This window comes from Rhineura floridana, chromosome 1 (genome assembly GCF_030035675.1).
Source record: "Rhineura floridana isolate rRhiFlo1 chromosome 1, rRhiFlo1.hap2, whole genome shotgun sequence".
NCBI classification, from domain to species: domain Eukaryota; kingdom Metazoa; phylum Chordata; class Lepidosauria; order Squamata; family Rhineuridae; genus Rhineura; species Rhineura floridana.
In genome coordinates this window covers 97,846,483-97,864,765 of record NC_084480.1, presented here as the reverse complement: position 1 = coordinate 97,864,765, position 18,283 = coordinate 97,846,483, and the positions used below count along the sequence as shown (strand labels likewise).

The window sequence follows — 18,283 nt, the reverse complement described above, 5'->3', positions numbered from 1 at the left end:
TCATGTTCAAATGCTCTGCCCCACCTGCAGCAGACTCAAAGTGATTTCTGCTACTGACTGGGTGCCATTCCCTCACTAGGAGAGTCAGGGGACTCACTCAATCCAGTCCAAGGACTCCTCCTCCTTCCACAATGTAATCAGATCAGAAAGATCTTAATCCAGGACAAAAACAGGAGCCTCTTTCTACATAGGAAGAAAAAAAGTGTGCTAGAATGTCTGCTGTAAGAGAGGTCAGCGGCCACCTTTGGATTTTTTTGCCTCCCCTTCAGTGTGTGCTGTGTCTGAGATGCCACTAGGGTTGTCAGAGAATCCCAATGAGAACAGAAACAGGAGGGGAAATTGCCAATATCTACTTATTCGTTCCATGTCAGAACAGAAACCAATCCAGCAAATACGATATGTATTCACTCTTGTTGCTTTCAGTCTTCAAACAATACGTAATTAATTATATTTTCCTCCTCCCCCATTTGCATTGTCTTTCCTCTGCACTGAAATGAATGGGGCAGAATAACGTAAAGACACCATAGCTTACATAATTTATGCAATGTATGTAAATAATTACATAAATTATGTAATTGTGCCACATAAATTATGTAATTGTGCCACATAAATTATGTAATTTTGTGACAAATGACATAGTTTTTAATGGAACATGAAGTGCAGTTTAACAGAAACAGAATCACCAGCATTTAAGCAATATTCAACTGCAAGTCCACAGGGCTTGAACATGGAATGGGGGGGTTGCATCATTTTGTCCTTTGCATCAAGCAACAAAATGTCTTGAACCAGCCCTGCCACAGCCCATCTACTCTCAGATCGTGGCTCAGTCTCTGGGCACTTCCAGACTGTCATTATTTTGGGGTGGGATTTAGTCACTTACTGTCAAATTCAGGTTGCACATTAAGTGATGGGAAAACACACTGGAAAGTGTGTGGGATAACACTTGCTTTGATGCAACATCATCTAACTTCCCCACATACAAATCAGAATTAATGCTCATTGAATAGCCAGCATTATCTAATTTCCCTGCAAACAAATCAGAATGAATGCTCAATAAATGGGCACTGGCTGCCCATTTGCTACCAGGCCAAGTTCAAGGTTCTAGTGTGGTATACAAAGCCCTATACAGCTTGGGACCAGGATACCTGAAAGACCGTCTTATCCCTTATCCCAGTCGATCATTGTGTTCTGCGGGTGAGGGCCTCCTGCAGATACCATCCTATCAGGAGGTTTGTTCTGCACAACAAAGAAAACGGACCTTTAATGTGGTGACACCTACCCTGTGTAATTCCCTCCCCTTAAATACTAGACAGGTGCCATCTCTTATCTTTTTGGCGCCTATTGAAGACCTTCCTCTTTCAACAATCCTTTTAAGTAGAGACCTATCCCAGTCTGTGTCTGTGCTGGAACTGCATTTTATTATGTTCTTAAACCTTTTTTAAAATGTTTTTAATCTTAGAAGATGTTTTGAAAGCTTTTTTTAAGAACCATTTTTAAAGATGTTTTGTTTTAATGTGTTTTAAAGTTTGTTTTTATGATGTTTTAAAGTTTTTAGTGCTTTTGTTTGCCGCCCTGGGCTCCTGCTGGGAGGAAGGGCGGGATATAAATCAATCAATCAATCAACAAACAAACAAACAGGTTGTCTGGAAGTGTTCTGTCTCTGAACAAGGCAGGTGGATGAACAGCACTACATTGCAGTAGAAGGGAGGATTAGATCAGGGATGGGGAACCTTTGGCCCACCAGATGTTGCTGATCTCCTATCTGCCCCAATGGCCAGGGATGAGGGGAGTTGTAGTCAAGTAACATCTGCAGCACCAAAGGTTCCGCATGTCTGGATTAGATGGTCAAGGCATTCCTTGAATATGTGCTTCAGCATAACAAACTGAAGGATGCACCTTTGGTCCCATTTGCCAAGCTTTTCAGAGCATGTTACTACAAGACCCTGATCTCCTTGCAGACAGTGAGAGTGGAGGGCAAAGCAAATCAAGCAAGTCCATCAGTTTTATTACAGCAATTTATATGAATGTGCTGCAGTCTAAGTAACTGCAAGGAGGAGATGTTCCAGTACCATGGTATTGAAATCCACTTAGTTCGTAGAAGAAAAACAGCTACATGAGAAGCAGCTACAAACATTGCTGCAAATAATGGACTCATAAGGTGAATAGACCAGACTAGCCAAATGAAGCCCAGGTAGTCCAGCAGTACTGAGTTGCATTTAAGGAACATAAAAGCTCACAATTATGGAGATGTTGTCATAGCTACCTAGAAAACACAGTCTTAATGTGCTGCAGTTCAGTACAGGAAACTGAAAATGTACTGGGAAACACTCTTGGGTTATTTTGTCTACTCTCCACTCTGGATCTTAATTAGCAGACCCTCAGCTTGGAGGGGGGTGAATTCAGCAATGATGAAAAGGGAGCTCAGTCATTACCCCTTTTGGCAATTGGAGCTTGGTAGCCATTGACGCAGACTGGCTTACTCCAGCAAAAACAAACACAAAACCCCAGCCTCCTTTTTTAAATGTAGATATCTAACCAATTAAAAATATTCTCGATGCTTTACACCAGCCGCAGGATAGCCTGTGTCAGTGACACAGGGTACATAGCCTGAAACAGGGATTATGAAACTCCAGATTTGGCCTCAAAAGCTATTGTACAAAACCAATGTATGCATGTTTAAATCACCATGAATTTGGAATTGAATTACCCTGTCCTGCCTCATCCCCAAGTAGGCTGAAGCAACATGGTTGTCAGGAGAACAGCTCCACCACACTTCACTGGCTGTTACTACTTGAAGGTCAGATTATATTTTTATTTCATATTGCCTCAAACATTCTCAAACATCATACCCTCTTTTGCTTGTTGCAGTAGAACTTAAATCAAGGTAAGAAAGCTTTTGGCAGCTCCCTGCCAAAGCTTGAACTCCAATGTCAGTAACCTCTTTACAGCCACTAACATCCAGGTACCTGTAGCAATAAAAAAAAACACATCCAGATATAGCAATCAGCTATGTAGATCAGAGGTGAATGTTTAAAACAGATATGGCAGCACCATTTCGTACATGGTTATGTTTACGATTCAATCCCATAACAGGCTAAACCAGCAAGTAAGCATTTAAGGATGGGTGTGGCATTGCCAGAGCAGTTTCTGACAATACTAACAAGTGCATACCAAAGAAACGATGAGCATCTTGAGCTTCCCTTTTTAACTCTTGCCACGTAATATGGGAAGCAGGAATTTGCACACCTTTTCTGCAGATATGCACAGAGCTCATGCATCTCACCACAGAGGACTCACAAGTTCATGTTTCTGACACCATTACTTGTAACATTGGAAATTATTTTTATAATAAACTTTTTTTGTGCACGACATGTAAATTAAATGAAAGTACAGGAGCTTTGATTCACTTGCAGCTTTTGTACTGCAGGTCTGTGAACTTTGATTTTTATTTTCTTGCCTAGTATATTAATTTAAATCCATGTTACACCACAAGGTAAATTTCTAAAGCCATAATAAAACGCTCTGCTATGAAGCGTCTTGTAAAGAATGCATAATGACACTGGAAAAGCTTTCAACTCTATCACCTACATGGTATGTTAGATCGCTAATTGACCAAAGAGGAGATAAAATACCAAATAATTATGATGATGTGCCTTCAGTGCAAATAAAGATATTCCATGACAGTTATCAAATCAGAACACTGTATCAAATAAAACTATAAAATATTAATAGAAACCAATTTTATCCACACTTCAAACTTATAATGAGCTCATGAAATCAAAGTCAATATGTAAGATTTCAACTGGCCATCAGCCAGGAAAATGCCAACCTTTATTTAGTAAAAATAATGCAGCCAACATTCTAAGCTATTCAAGGAATTTTAGGGGGGGGAATAAATGTTCGCTCAACAAATCATTCTAGATACACCAATCATTGTCTTATTGCTTTCCAGATGCTGTCATTTACCTAAGAGGACTGTACAGCCATTGACAAACCACTCCAGCAAACTTCCATTGTTGGGGAATTGCCCTTCACAAAGTACATTCAAGAATGGCATAGTAACCATAGTAAAGACACTGGGAATGGGCCACAGGTTCATGCACTCCATCCCAATGTCACACATAAATTTCCCTTGCTATTCTTATGATGGTGCCAGCCTTAACCATGGTTAGCACCATTAGAATTTCCTCTTTGCTGTGGTTTGTTATCTGCATAGCTACTAAACACAAAGAGCAAAGACTTTTGTGCTGCATGTGCAAGTTGCGACCCAGGAACAAAGGGAATGATACAGATTGACAACTGTAAAATAGGCTGCATCTAAAGAAGGAGTCCTCATTAGATCATTAAGTCTGAGAGGGGAGTGGCCTGTAAGACCATAAGTCCAGAAACTAACATTATCTAACTGCACAACTGAAGAACAAATGCATTTACAATAATTAGTACCACTGCAGAACAGATGCATTTATAATAGTTAGTCTTTATGCATACCTGATTGTTGGTAAATAAGTGCTGATTTCCATTAGACTGATATCAGTTACTTGGGAGCAAGAACTGAGAACCAGACATTCTAATTCAGGACATTTCTTCACAATAAAATGAATGGCACTATCATTCACCTGCAGTCCAACAGGGAGGAAAAGAAATGCAATAATTTTGATAACTAACCTTCAAAAGACACGACGACGCTATTAATGAATCGCCAAAGAAATGCCATGTTACTAAGGTAAATAGCTCTAATAATATATTCACTAATAGGCAAAAAAAAAAACCTTGCAGTTTAAGAACATATCTTTGTTGTTGTTATGTGCCTTCAAGTCGATTACAACTTATGGCTACCCTATGAATCAGTGACCTCCAAGAGCATCTGTCATTAACCACCCTGTTCAGATCTTGTAAGTTTAGGTCTGTGGCTTCCTTTATGGAATCAATCCATCTCATGTTTGGCCTTCCTCTTTTTCTACTCCCTGCTGTTTTTCTCAGCATTATGGTATTTTCCAGTGAATCATGTCTTCTCATTATGTGTCCAAAGTATGATAGCCTCAGTTTCATCATTTTAGCTTCTAGTGAGAGTTCTGGTTTGATTTGTTCTAACACCCAATTTGTCTTTTTTGCAGTCCATGGTATGCGCAAAGCTCTCCTCCAACACCACATTTTGAATTAGTTTATTTTTCTCTTAATCATTTTTTTCACTGTCCAACTTTCACATCTTTTACATAGAGATCGGGAATACCATGGTCTGAATGATCCTGACTTTGGTGTTCAGTGATACATCTTTGTATGTGAGGACCTTTTCTAGTTCCCTCATAGCTGTCCTTCCCAGTCCTAGCCTTCTTCTGATTTCTTGAACTATATCTACTGTCTTAATATTTTATTGATTGATTGATTGATTGCGCTTGTATACCGCCCCATAGCCGAAGCTCTCTGGGCGGTTTACAGCAATCAAAAACATTAAAACAAATATACAATTTAAAACACATATTTTAAAAACAATTTAAAACACAATTTTAAAATTCAAAACAATATAAAAACAATTTTAAAAACAATTTAAAAAACCAATTTAAAAACCAATTTAAAAACTTAATATTGTTGCTTCCTCCCTGCTAAAACAAGATCAGCACAGCACATGTCTTGTTTGTTATTTCGGCTGATTGCAGGTGTTGCCACTATTCACCATATGCTCAGAGGCACATTACCAAATTCTTCCAAGCTACACAGGACGTGGATTGGACTGTGAAAGTGCAACCCAAACTGTGTTTGCATTTTTACAACTTTGTAGGGCAGTACAATATCTCAGAGAAAAGGTCAGAGATTGGGTAGGTGGGCACTGGGCAGAGGGAAAGCCCCTTTCCAAAAGGAAAACATTGTGAACAGTATTGTTTTTCAGGGTTCTCCCCACCTTTTTAGTCTCCTACCCAATTTAAGAGAGCCAGCGTGGCGTAGTGGTTAAGGTGTTGGAGTACGACCTAGGAGACTAGGGTTCGAATCCCCACACAGACATGAAGCTCACTGGGTGACCTTGGGCCAGTCACTGCCTCTCAGCCTCAGAGGAAGGCAATGGTAAACCCCCTCTGAATACCACTTACCATGAAAACCCTTAAGTCCATAAGTCGGAATCTACTTGAAGGCAATAAAAAAACACCCAAATTTAAACCAAATCTGTCACTGGCCACAACCACACCAGACTTTTATTTCATGTTAGACAGTCATGCCTTCTCCTAAAGTATCCTGGGAAATGTAGTTAGTGAAGGGTGCTGAGAGTTGCTAGGAGACGCCCTGTCCCCCTTACAGAGCTTCCGACAGATGGACTGACTGTTTAACCAATCTGGCCACTGGAACTCTGTCGGTGGAATAGGAGTCTCCTCTCAGCACCTTTCACAAACGACACTTCCCAGGATTCTTTGAGGGAAGCCATGTCTGTTTAAAGTGAAATAAAGGTCTGGTGTGGGTGTGGCCCCCTGGTTAGGCAAGCCAAGCAGCTGTGAGTCTGGGTTTTAGACAGTTGGTTCTTACTGAGCATGTCCAACACTATCATTCAGTTCAATGAAAACTTTCTTAAATCAGCCAGGCATTTTGTTAACTTTTAAATTGCAGAAGATGAAAGTCAGAGTATGGGTCAAGGTCAGTAATACAATTACAGGTACTCTGTGAACATGGCTGATTTTTAATTAATTTCAACAAATTATGAGACCATTGACAGAAAAAAGTCCAACTGGGGTCTGGATTTTTTCCTTGTTTTTATTTATTATTTATTTATTATTTGATTTATATCCCACCCTTCCCCCCAGCAGGAGCCCACTTGTTTTACACTTTGAACTTTGTGTGTATTGCCATGAAAACTTAGCAAGTGTGTCTGAGTTCAGGACTATAAGTTTTGTAAGGTTTTGTTTTGAAATGCGCTTATGGGAAGCATCAGAATGGCATGGGGGATATTTTCAATTTAACATTTGCGGAATGAGAAAAATCCATGCTGGCTACAGTATACAGCCACTCTTGTGCTGTATAATCAAAGCACATCATTTGTGTATTAATATGCAATACATGCTACATAGCACACGTATTGCAGTTCTAGATAGATAAGCCACAGAATATATGATACTGCTCTTAAATTACTATTCTGCACTATCAAAATCAAAGATGTTTTTAAGATGCTTTATTTTTAAGATGTTTTGCTTTTGAGATGTTTTAAGTTTTTTTAGTGTTTTGTCTTTTGTTTACCACCCTGAGCTCCTTCTGGGAGGACAGGCAGGATGGAAGTATAATAAATAAAATTAACTAAATCACGTACACAAATGCAACTGGTTTGATCCAGAATACACCTTCTGACCACAGAAGGCTTTTGATCCCATGGAGGGTTCTAGTTAACAGGGGGGGGGCAACTTTTGCTGATTATCCCTTCCCCTTGCAGATTCCAGTGCCATTTCCCATCCTGTTCTGAAGGGTGACCTCACCCCACCCCCATTCATCTGTTGAACTCCTCTTGAATCTTAAAACAGAGGAAGAAAGTCAGAAATCAGATCAAAAGGGCATTCTGGTGGTAAAAAGAAGTGCAAGCACGGGAAAGAGAGAATGATCCAACAGCAGCTGATGTGGTGGGGCAAAGCCACAGAGACACTCCCCCAATACCGGCATCAGTACAGCTTATCTGAACAAGGCAGGGCAGGGCAGGGCAGGGCAGCAGTGAGGATGGGGCTGTGAGGGTGCATTGGCAGAGCCAAGGTGGCACTCCCACCAATGCTTCCAGGCAGCACTCATGGCTGAAGAAAAAGATGGAGAAAAAGGGAGTACAAGAATCAATAGTACTCCAAGATTATTAGTAGTGCACATATGGATTGGCTCCCTCCACTGAACTGAGTAGGGAAAGTACTTCTTAGAGGGTAACTCCTTGGAGGGTCTGTATCACTAAATTGGGGCCATTGTTCAGTTTGTTTGTGGAACCACAGGATTCTGCCTGACTCCTATGCTTGTTAACTGCTGGGAGAGATCATTTGGAGATGTGGTGTCAGATGCCATTAGTGCGATGATGACATCTAGCTCTCTCCCCACCCCCATTACATTTGGATGAAGCAGTGCAAGTGCTTAACCAGTGTCTGGAATCAAATAATGGGCTGGATGTGGGCCAATAAAATGAATGTCAATTATAACAAAATGGAAGTTCTGTGGTTAGGTGGCTTGTCTGTTCAGAGAGATGATGTGCAACCTGTTCTGGATGGGATTTCACTCCTCCTATAGGATCAGCTTCATAGCCTGAGGGACTCCTTGGGTAGTTTTTAATTATCTTTTGGGGCTAGCGAAATGGAATTACCCCTCCACCCACATATCCCAACCTGTCCCCAAAATTGCCTTGGAGGATTGGGGAAAACCCTGGAACAGATTTAGGGGGCACAGGGGAAAGAAAAGACAGGATCATTCCACTGTGCAAGAAGAAATCATTGTGCTTACAGAACAATTGCCTTAGCATTACACTGAATACAACCCCTTGATTCTGCTTTGTCACTAGAGACCCAGTTTGAATCCCTTCCATTAGCTTAGGCTGGTGCACCATCTGTAGCCTCTTCCTGGACAGAGGAAACATGAACACAAATTATCCATCCTCCAGTAACACCTAGGATTGAATACTGTAATGTTTGGTAGATAGAACTCCTGTTCAAGACTGACTGAAAACTTAACAGGTTCTTCAAAATGCAATTAGCCACGCCTGCAAAGTCATGTTGTGCAGCACTTCCCGAGCATTCAACGATCAGCAGTTCTTAGGCATGTAGGAAGCACTGTAGAAGGGACGTTGACAGGAATACATCCGTATATATTTGCCACAGCCCAGCTGGTAATGCTAGTTATGCCTATGTAGCAATGCTTGTGTAGGACTGCACAAGATTTATTTATTTATTTTATTATACTTGTATACCGCCCCATAGCCGAAGCTCTCTGGGTGGTTTACAGTAACTAAAAACATTAAAGCAAATACAGTTTAAAACAGATCTTATAAAAACAATTTAAAAATTTAAACAGTATAAAACACATGCTAAAATGCCTGGGAGAAGAGGAAAGTCTTGACCTGGCACCGAAAAGGTAACTGTGTTGGCGCCAGGTGCACCTCGTCACGCAGATCATTCCATAATTTGGAGGCCACCACTGAGAAGGCCCTCTCCTTTGTTGCCATCCTCCGAGCTTCCCTTGGAGTAGGCACCTAGAGGAGGGCCTTTGATCTTGAACGTAGTGTATGGGTGGGTTTGTATCGGGAGAGGCGTTCCATTAGGTATTGTGGTCCCAAGCCATGTAAGGCTTTATAGGTCAAAACCAGCACCTTGAATCGAGCTCGGAAACATACAGGCAGCCAATGCAAGCGGGTCAGAATTGGTTTTATATGTTCAGACCGTCTGGTCCCTGTTACCAATCTGGCCGCTGCATTTTGCACAAGCTGCAATTTCCGAACCGCCTTCAAAGGCAGCCCCACGTAGAGTGCATTGTAGTAATCTAATTTGGAGGTTACCAGAGCATGGACAACTGAAGCCAGGTTATCCCTGTCCAGATAGGGACGTCGTTGGGCCACCAACCGAAGTTGGTAGAAGGCACTCCGTGCCACCAAGGCTACCTGAGCCTCAAGTGACAGAGATGATTCTAGGAGAACCCCAAGCTATGAACCTGCTCTTTCAGGGGGAGTGCAACCCCATCCAGGACAGATTGGACATCCACCATCTGGTCAGAAGAACCACCCACTAGCAGCATCTCAGTCTTGTCTGGATTGAGCCTCAGTTTATTAGCCCTCATCCAGGTCATTGTCCATTGAGATGGTGATGATGATTAGCATTTATTGCCCAGAGGTCCCAAGGCAGTTTAAAACAACCTTAAAATACAATTTGAAAAACAATTAAAAACAACCAGAATCACAATATTGTGTGGGTTCTAAATATATATGTCTGAGGTGTTAAAGGCCAGGGTAAAGAGGTACATCTTTAGCATTTGCCTAAAGCTGTACAGTGAGGTTGCCAGACACACCTTAGTGGGAAAGGAGTTCCACAACTTAGGGGCTGCCATAGATAATGCCCTCTCCCAGCCCCCCCCCCAAGCTTTTGAGAGTGGTGGAACTAACAAAAGGGCCCTCTTTGGAGATCTCAACACTCGAGAAGGTCTGTAGAGGAGGAGGCAGTCTTTCAGATATTTGGGACCTAAGTCATGTAGGGCTTAAAACCCTAGCATGAGCACCTTGAATTGGGCCCAGAAATGAACTGGCAACTAAGAAGCTGTTTTAAAACAGGAGTTATGTGAGATCTAAAAGCACCCCCTGAAAGATCATCTCACCCCTTACATGCCCAATTGATCACTGCGCTCTGCAGGGAGGGCCTCCTGCAGATATTATCTTATTAGGAGGTCCATTCCACAAAACATAGGAAGTGGATCTTTAGTGTAGAGGCACCTACCCTTTGGAACACCCTCCCCTTAAATATGAGACAGGTGCCATCTCTGTTATCTTTTTGGCACCTAATGAAGACGTTCCTCTTTCAACAATCCTTTTAAGTAGAGACCTTATCCCAGTCTGCATCTGTGCTGGAATTGCTTTTTAAGATGCTTTTAAGATGTTTTGTTTTAATATGTTTTAAAGTCTTTTGTTTTTAAAACGTTTTAGAATGCTTTTAGTGTTTTTATTTGCTGCCCTGGGCTCCATCTTGGAGGAAGAGTGGGATATAAATTTAATAAACAAACCCCAGCCAGTAATCTGGCTGTTGCATTTTGGATCAGTTGAAGCTTCCAAGTCATCTTCAAGGCCAGTTCCATATTGAGCATGTTGTATTAATCCAATATGAAAGTTACCAGAGCATGAAGTACCGTGCCAAGTCATCTCTGTCCCAAAGGGGACTAAGCTGCCAAACCAGCTGGAAAAAGGTACTCCTAGCCACTGAGGCCACCTGAGCCTCTGGATCCAAGAATATCCCCAAACTGCAGAGCTGCTCCTTCCAGGGGAGTGCAACCTTGTCCAGAACAGGCTGTCCCTCCAGCACCCAGACATGAGAACTGTGGACACATAACATATCTGACTTTTTAGGGTTCAGCCCAATTTTTGGCCCACATCCAGCATCTCACCACCTCCAAGCACCCGTCCAGAGATGCATATTTTCCCAGTGGTTTCAACATTTGTCCTGTTGTGATATTAAAAGCAACTCACAAAATGCAGTAGCATAATCAGGCACAGTATCAACTGTAAAAAAAATACTGAGAGATCATACTCATATGTTAATAAACTTTTATATAACTTATTGATGTTTTCCTTCCCCACAGTTCTGACACAATCACAGAGAACATGAAACATATCAACATGACTTTTGCATTACAGTATTAAAAAAAACATATATCAACCTTCAGCAGTTGAGCCACATGCTGGAAATACTTCATCAGTCAGCAGGCCAAAGCAAGATTGCATTTTAGTTAAAGGCAATTAGCCTACTTTGCACTCCATGTACATTAACATGGTGAATGCGTTATCACAGTTAGACAATATGCTGTATTTAATAATAAATCAGCTGTGTGTAGAAATTTGCTCAACCTGGGACAAACATTGGCTTAGACCAGCCTTTCCCAACTAGTGGGCCACCAGATGTTGTTGGATCACAACTTCCATCAGCTTCAGCCAGCATTGCCAATGGTCAGGAAAGATGGGGTCCAACAACATCTGGTGGCCCACTAGTTGGAAAAGGCTGGCTTAGACCATTCAAAGCCTACCACAAACAAAATTTAGCCACTGCTGACTACTGTCACAAGGATAATTTCAGTGAAAACAGTTACATCCAATTTGGATGGAATTTGTAATCAATTTTTAATTCACCCTATATGATTTACAAGCCTCTACTCACTTTGTTATCACCATTTCCAAACCTATCTCCAGAATACTAAAAAGTTTAACTTTAAAAAAAGAGGAATCTCAGATCTCCAATAAAAACTTGTGCCCTGTACATATGAGCTTTGAACACTTCCAGTGATTCATGTTTTTATGTTGCCCACATTTGACATACTCAAAACAATTTATTCGACATAAATAAAGAAGACAGAGAGAGGAATGGGGCGGGGAGGCCGAGGAAAAGGGAGATAGACTGTCCTTACCATATTAAGCCCTGTAATATTAATACTAGTTAGTTTTTTCAGAGAGTTTATGACTTGTGTCAAGCAGTCTTCAGTAATCTTGTGAATTCTCCCAATATTTAGTATCTTTAGATCTGGACATTTCATAGCCACAGATCTCAGGCATTTGGCAGTAAGAGCATAGCATCCAAATATTTCCAGCTTCTTAAGGCTAGGGAAGAATAAAAGTTATTATAAAGAGAGGCAATATGGTCTTCTAATATCAGCAGTTGAAAATTCATTAATACCACTATTTCATGAACTTGCACAGAACATTTATTTATTTAAAAAAGAGGGATGTAGATGGGTATTGTAACTAACTTGATTCCAAAATTCCACCATCATGATCAGATTAAGAAAGTGATAGATAAGGTTACTGATTTAATGAAAGCAAAGGTGCTCTAAATATGTAATGCCCTAATTGTGGTATACTTGGAGTATCAGGGCCCAGATGTTTTGCAGCATTTTGGGATGGCAAAAAACACTCCCCAATGATTGGGGTAGGCTTATGTTTAACGCCGTAAAGAGTGTGTGCCTTTCAAACAGGAATAAAAAAGCTTTGCTACCATTTCAAACAGCAGCTAAACAAATGCATGGTTGGCAGAAATAGTGGCAAGGAGGTGGGCGCCTACCTTGGGTGAGGGCCCACTGGTTCCTCACCCGTGGCTTAGGTGATCAGCCAACAAGAGCATGAATGTAGCACTACAGGATCAACAGGTTCCAGGGATTGGATATAGACCTAGGCAGGTGCGCAAGGATACTTAATGTCCAACACCAACCCTGCTCCAGGGCACTGTGAATGGGAAAGCAACCTTTTCCTTTTAATTATAGGGCCAACTGTAGGAAATGACAGTACCATGACTTGGCTCTGATGTTACAATGTAAACATTTTTGTCAAAACAAGAGCAGTGAAATGAACAGAAATATTGCAGCATTTAGCAGAGTGACTCTAAATAATGTCTCTCTGTTTCATTTGTAAAAGTGTAGCACACCAGCTGAGCCAGATTCTGCACCCCCCCCCCGACTGTACACTTCAAGTGAACATATGCATTTGGGGTAAAAAAAAAAAAAGAGGTCAAGATAGCCTGTGTAAATGACAAATTTCAGGCTTTGTTCTCTGTAACCCCAAACGTGGACTGTATAGTTTGCTGCAAAATTTCATAATGTCTCCAGGTAAGAACAATTTTGATGTGGAAAAGACATTTCACATGGTAAATAACTCACATCATTTGCATATATTCATGTAATTCTAATTATAATATGCTATAGTTAATTTGGATAGTTTCAAAAAAAGAACACTGTTTGACAGAGCAATCCAATTCATATTGTTGCGCGCCACCCCAATCTTCGAGCAGTGAGAGATCTCAGGGATCCCTGCACTTACCCAGGGGTTTGGTTTCCTTGGAAAGAAGGTCAGTGGAGGGTGTGGTGTCTTTATGAAATATGGTTTATTTATTTACACACATTCCAACATGAGCTTAAGATGGAGGGGTTCAAAGCATCAGCAGTCCAATAGATCTTGGTTATCCATCAGGCTTACAGGAAGCACCCTAAAGCCATGGTGCAGGGAACCAGCCTCTCTGTGTGTCTCCAGCTCCCAGCCTTCCCTCCAGTTCAACTAAAAACACAAGCCTCTCCTTGTGGCTTCAGGAAGGGAGGGGGCTCTCCTAAAGAGTTTCAATAACAACAGGATCTCCTTGGCTCATTTGGCAGTTAATGGGCACTTGATAGACCCATTAACTCACCTGGCCACTCTATTAGATTAACAAAGGGGACTCATCCAGCCAGCACAGTGGGTTTCTCACCTCCAAGTGCAAGTGCAGGGTTCCAAATCAGAGGCTGGAAGAGGACTCATAGAAATCATCCATCTCAACCCCAAAACCCATAACAATATATACTTAGAAGTCTCACTGTTTTCAATAGGGCTTACTCTTTAGCTGATATCACAACTGTGCTATTTTTTGCTAACGGTAGAAACTGTTCTGCCTGTTCCAGTGCGTCTCCACCTCTCCCTTCTGAAATCCCACCCCTTTTTATTGTATTTAATGTATAAGTGCATTTTTGTAAAAATTCAGCTTTAAAGAGATATTGCAACTGATAAGCAGATCAACCAAAGATCCCCCTAATGGAAATGCTCTGATCTGGTGACTACTGTGTTTACAGCCTAAGCTGTGATACCACAATAACTGGACAAATGCACATACTAAAAGCATATTGTCACTGCAATTCATTTACTTGCCAAACTTCATTATATATACAATCCTCAAAATCTCCTTAGCCGAAGATAGTGGCAAGCAGCATGATATAAACTGGGCAGAATGGAAACATTTCAGCCACCAAACATTAAATAAATTACTTGTGTGGCATATTTGTTACATGTGCAGTACCATGGACTTCTGAACAGATATATTAAACCTTGGAGTAGACGGGCAAAATTGTTTTCTATTCCACATCTTCTATTCCACAGTGCCAATGAAGGCTTATCTCCCTGAATAAATAGCAACTTTGGAAGATCAAATTCACCATGCACAGAGAAAGGGTAAAGCCACCAATCCCAATACAGCATAGTGCCAATTCTGAGCAGCTCCCTCCCCCACTCGGTAGATGCTATTTGGAAAATGGAGATGGACTGCCTTCAAGTTGATCCCGACTTGAATAGGGATTTCATGGTAAGCGGTGTTCAGAGGGGGTTTACCATTTACCTAGCCAGCTGGCTAGGACCTGCTCAGCTTGCCACAGCTGCACAAGCCAGTCCCTTCCTTGTCCGCAACTGCCTGCTGGGGGTCAACTGGGCTCCTTGGGACTATGCAGCTTGCCCACGGCTGCACAGGTGGTGGGGCATGGGGCACATAACCCCTGAGCCACTTACTGCGGAGGTGATCTTTAGCTGGCCCTTGACACCCAGGAGAGACGAGTGGGGATTTGAACTGGACCCAGCCAGGCTCTCCTCCCCACTGTGCTATACCAGCTGTTAGATGAAAGATACATGAAATGCAGTCATATATTGTCTAACTTAGCCCTCAGTTGACAAGTGACAGATTAACAAGGAGTACAACTAAAGAATTTAGTTCACCGCCCAGAGAGCTATTGCTAGTCGGGCGGTATATAAATTTAATAAATAAATAAATAAATAAATAAATTTAGAACTACTTAACACAAACTCTGCTCCAGATGGAGGCTTAATTTGCAAATTGATATATTGCAAATGATTACCTGTCAACAGATTTGTTTGTTCTTTAACTCAACAGATTTTCCCTGGAAACGGTACATCCAGACTAAATTGCAGCAGGGGATAATATGGGTTGGCATTTTGATGCCAACAATATCATATGGATGCTTCATCAAAAAACTTGCATGCATGAGGAGCACCGATCCCACAACATCCAATTGCCAGGAAGCACCCCAAGTACTAGCCAGCTTTCACCAGAGAGTAAATTGTGCAGGCTATACCCACAAAGGAATGTAAAACTATTTTTTGTAAAGTGAAAACCAAGGAAAAGTCTTGGAAAATGTTGGAAAGAAAAACAAATCTGCTGCAGCAAATCAGGCAGTCTGCATTCTGATTTATTTATTTAGCTCCTGGCTATATTGGTCCTGCCATGTCTTAAGCGGTTCCTGCATTATCACAGATGTCCTCACAGCGGTATTTGCACTCTGTGCTGGTACACAAATTCAGCATATGCTTTTATTGTACTCAGCTGGAGTATGCCATATCACTAAAGCGCATCTGCCATTTGTAAACACATCAGCAAGAAGAATCAGCACACGTTGTCATGCTCTGAAATTCTACAATAAAAAGAACAGTAAAATTATGATAGGGAAAGAAGTCTTTGCTGGAATGAGACATGCTATAAGAACATCTTTTTAACAATCAAGGCAAGGAACACAAACTGATTAAGCTAATTTTTTTTAAAAAAAAATCTTTTGTGCCTTGTTCTGCTCTAGTTTTACAGCCATGACAGTCAGAACATAACTGCTCAGCAGATTATATTTGTGTAAAGTTGGTGTTGGAGCTCAAGGAATATTCCTTTAGGTTCTGCTTCTCTTCATATGGTTACTAGTGCCACGTTGGGTCTGGAATCAGGTGCTAGCAATATCACAAGAGAAATCCTAGCTCCATGCTCATAAGCACAGGACACTGTTGTTACCACCAGGCAGCAACAGGTGGGGAGATTTACCTCCTGCCCTCAGGCCAACTCTCATGGGACTGCCTGTGGTCCTGGTCCTGCAAGAATGCTTAGAAGAGTGGGGCAGGGCTATGCTCTTAAAAGGCCTTGGCCCTGCTGCAGCTGGTCTCTTTCTTTGTGTGCTGGCTTCCCTATCCACCTTCCCTTGTTTGTGCTATACTGAGCTTTTCTTAAAAGGGTCACTTGATAGAGCATCATGCACCTGCCGCACAACAGTGTCTTCCTTTACTTTGGGCTCTGGAGCTCAGTTGCTTGATCTTTTCAATACTACCATAGTGACTTAAATCACAAAGTAATGGCTGAACTAAGCAGAGGGTAGAAACACTCGCTGTTCCGTCAATTCCAGTGCAGCTCTACCTCTCTTCTGAAAATCAGGGCACACAACACTACTCAAACTCCACCCCTTTTTCCTGTAAAACCTGGTGGGAGCCACTTGAATGCACATTATTAATTTTAATAAGAGATTTTGCAACTGATCTGCAGATAAACCCATTCCCCCTCCAGGTGTGGCTAATGGAAATGCTTTGATCCAGGGACTAGTGTCATCTTTGCATTTAAGGTACATTTTTTAAAAACGTACATAGAAGTTGTAGGGGGATATTATTAAGATTGCAGCAGGCAGTGAGGGGAAATCTAATCCTTTCTTCCTCTGCTTCAGTCCTCCTGATGAAAATCAAGCCTCTGAAGCTGCTATTTGCATTGGGAGGAAAGCTCCCATTCCTTCTTATCATTCTATCACTCAGCAGTTTTGAAAAACCTTATGTGATGTGATTAAGGCTCATCAAGCCTACAGGACAAGAGTTCTCTCTCTCTCTCTCTCTCACTCACTCTCTCTCACTCTCACTCTCTCTCTCAATTTAAAAAGATAAATCTCCCTTTTTTGTCATTTGCTACTATTTGCAACGAATATTTTAAAATAGGAAAGGTTATTAATATGAAAAAACATGTACTTCTTTCATCATAACATTTCTGAAGAGAAAAAAAGCCAGCGTTCTAAAAATATTGATGGACCATCGAGTTATGAGTAAGTAGATTAGAAGGAGAAATGCAAAAGGCAATTTTCAGACAGTCCTTTGCAGAGTCTCAAATAAATAGCACTGAACGTCCTAGGACTTGAACAAAACAGCCTCTTGGATCCAAATGTGCCATATGACCTAACTAGAATAAACCAGTCAAATCAATATGCCTGTTAATTGACAAGAAATAAGAGATTTTTATAATGCACAAGTATATGTGGATATGAGATCATACCACAAATAACTAGAGTGGACAGATGTTGTGCAAGCTGTGTGTAATTTTTCCTTCAAACCACTATGAAGAACTAAGCTCTATGTACCTAATATATAATGGCATACAAACAGGCTAGAAAAAAACAAACAAACCATTTTAATGTATATTGTTGTGAGTTTGGGGGTTGTAATGGATAATTTCTGTGAGTCCCCTTGCAGCCTCTGATTTGGAATCCTGTACCTTGGGGTGAGGAACTCACTCTGCTGGTCAGATGAGTTTTTGTTAAGCTAATAGAGTGGCCAGGTTTGTTAATGGGTCTATCAGGTGCCCAGCAACTGGTGAATGGGCCAGGATGATCCTTTTGTCACTGAAACTCTTCAGGAGAGCCTCCCCCCCTCCCGGCAGCTAGGAGAGGCTTGTGTTTTTAGTGTGTGTCAGAGAAGGCTGGGAACTGGAGGCAGGCAGAGAGACTGGCTCTCTGCACCATGGCTTTGGGGTGCCCCCTGTAACCCTGATAGAAAAGCTGGATATTGGCCTGCTGGTGCCTTGAACCCCTCCATCCTAAACTCAGGTTGGAATGTGTACAAATAAATAAACCACATTTCATAAACACACCACAGTCTCTGCTGACCTTCTTCCCAAGGAAACCAAACCCTGGATGAGTGCAGGGACCCCTGAAATTTCACCGCTCGGAGATTGGGGTGGCGCACAACAATATATACAACAGCCATATAATCCAACCTTGGCATATTTTATCT

General features: G+C 41.5%; 1 protein-coding gene across 6 annotated transcripts in view; it reads right to left on the bottom strand.

Annotated features, from left to right (window-relative positions):
- Positions 1-18,283, bottom strand: part of LOC133385023 (F-box/LRR-repeat protein 2-like) — a 113,766-nt gene that overhangs the window by 10,696 nt on the left and 84,787 nt on the right. For all 6 annotated transcript variants that reach the window (XR_009762758.1, XM_061627204.1, XM_061627170.1 and 3 more), the window contains 3 exons: positions 12,091-12,280; positions 4,489-4,616; positions 2,850-2,966 (listed from right to left, as the gene is read on the bottom strand). Coding sequence is in view for 5 of the 6 variants with exons in the window: in XM_061627204.1 (XP_061483188.1) it covers positions 2,850-2,966; positions 4,489-4,616; positions 12,091-12,280 (435 nt within the window). In the remaining variant the exon portion in view is untranslated. The remainder of the gene's footprint in view (positions 1-2,849; positions 2,967-4,488; positions 4,617-12,090; positions 12,281-18,283) is intronic.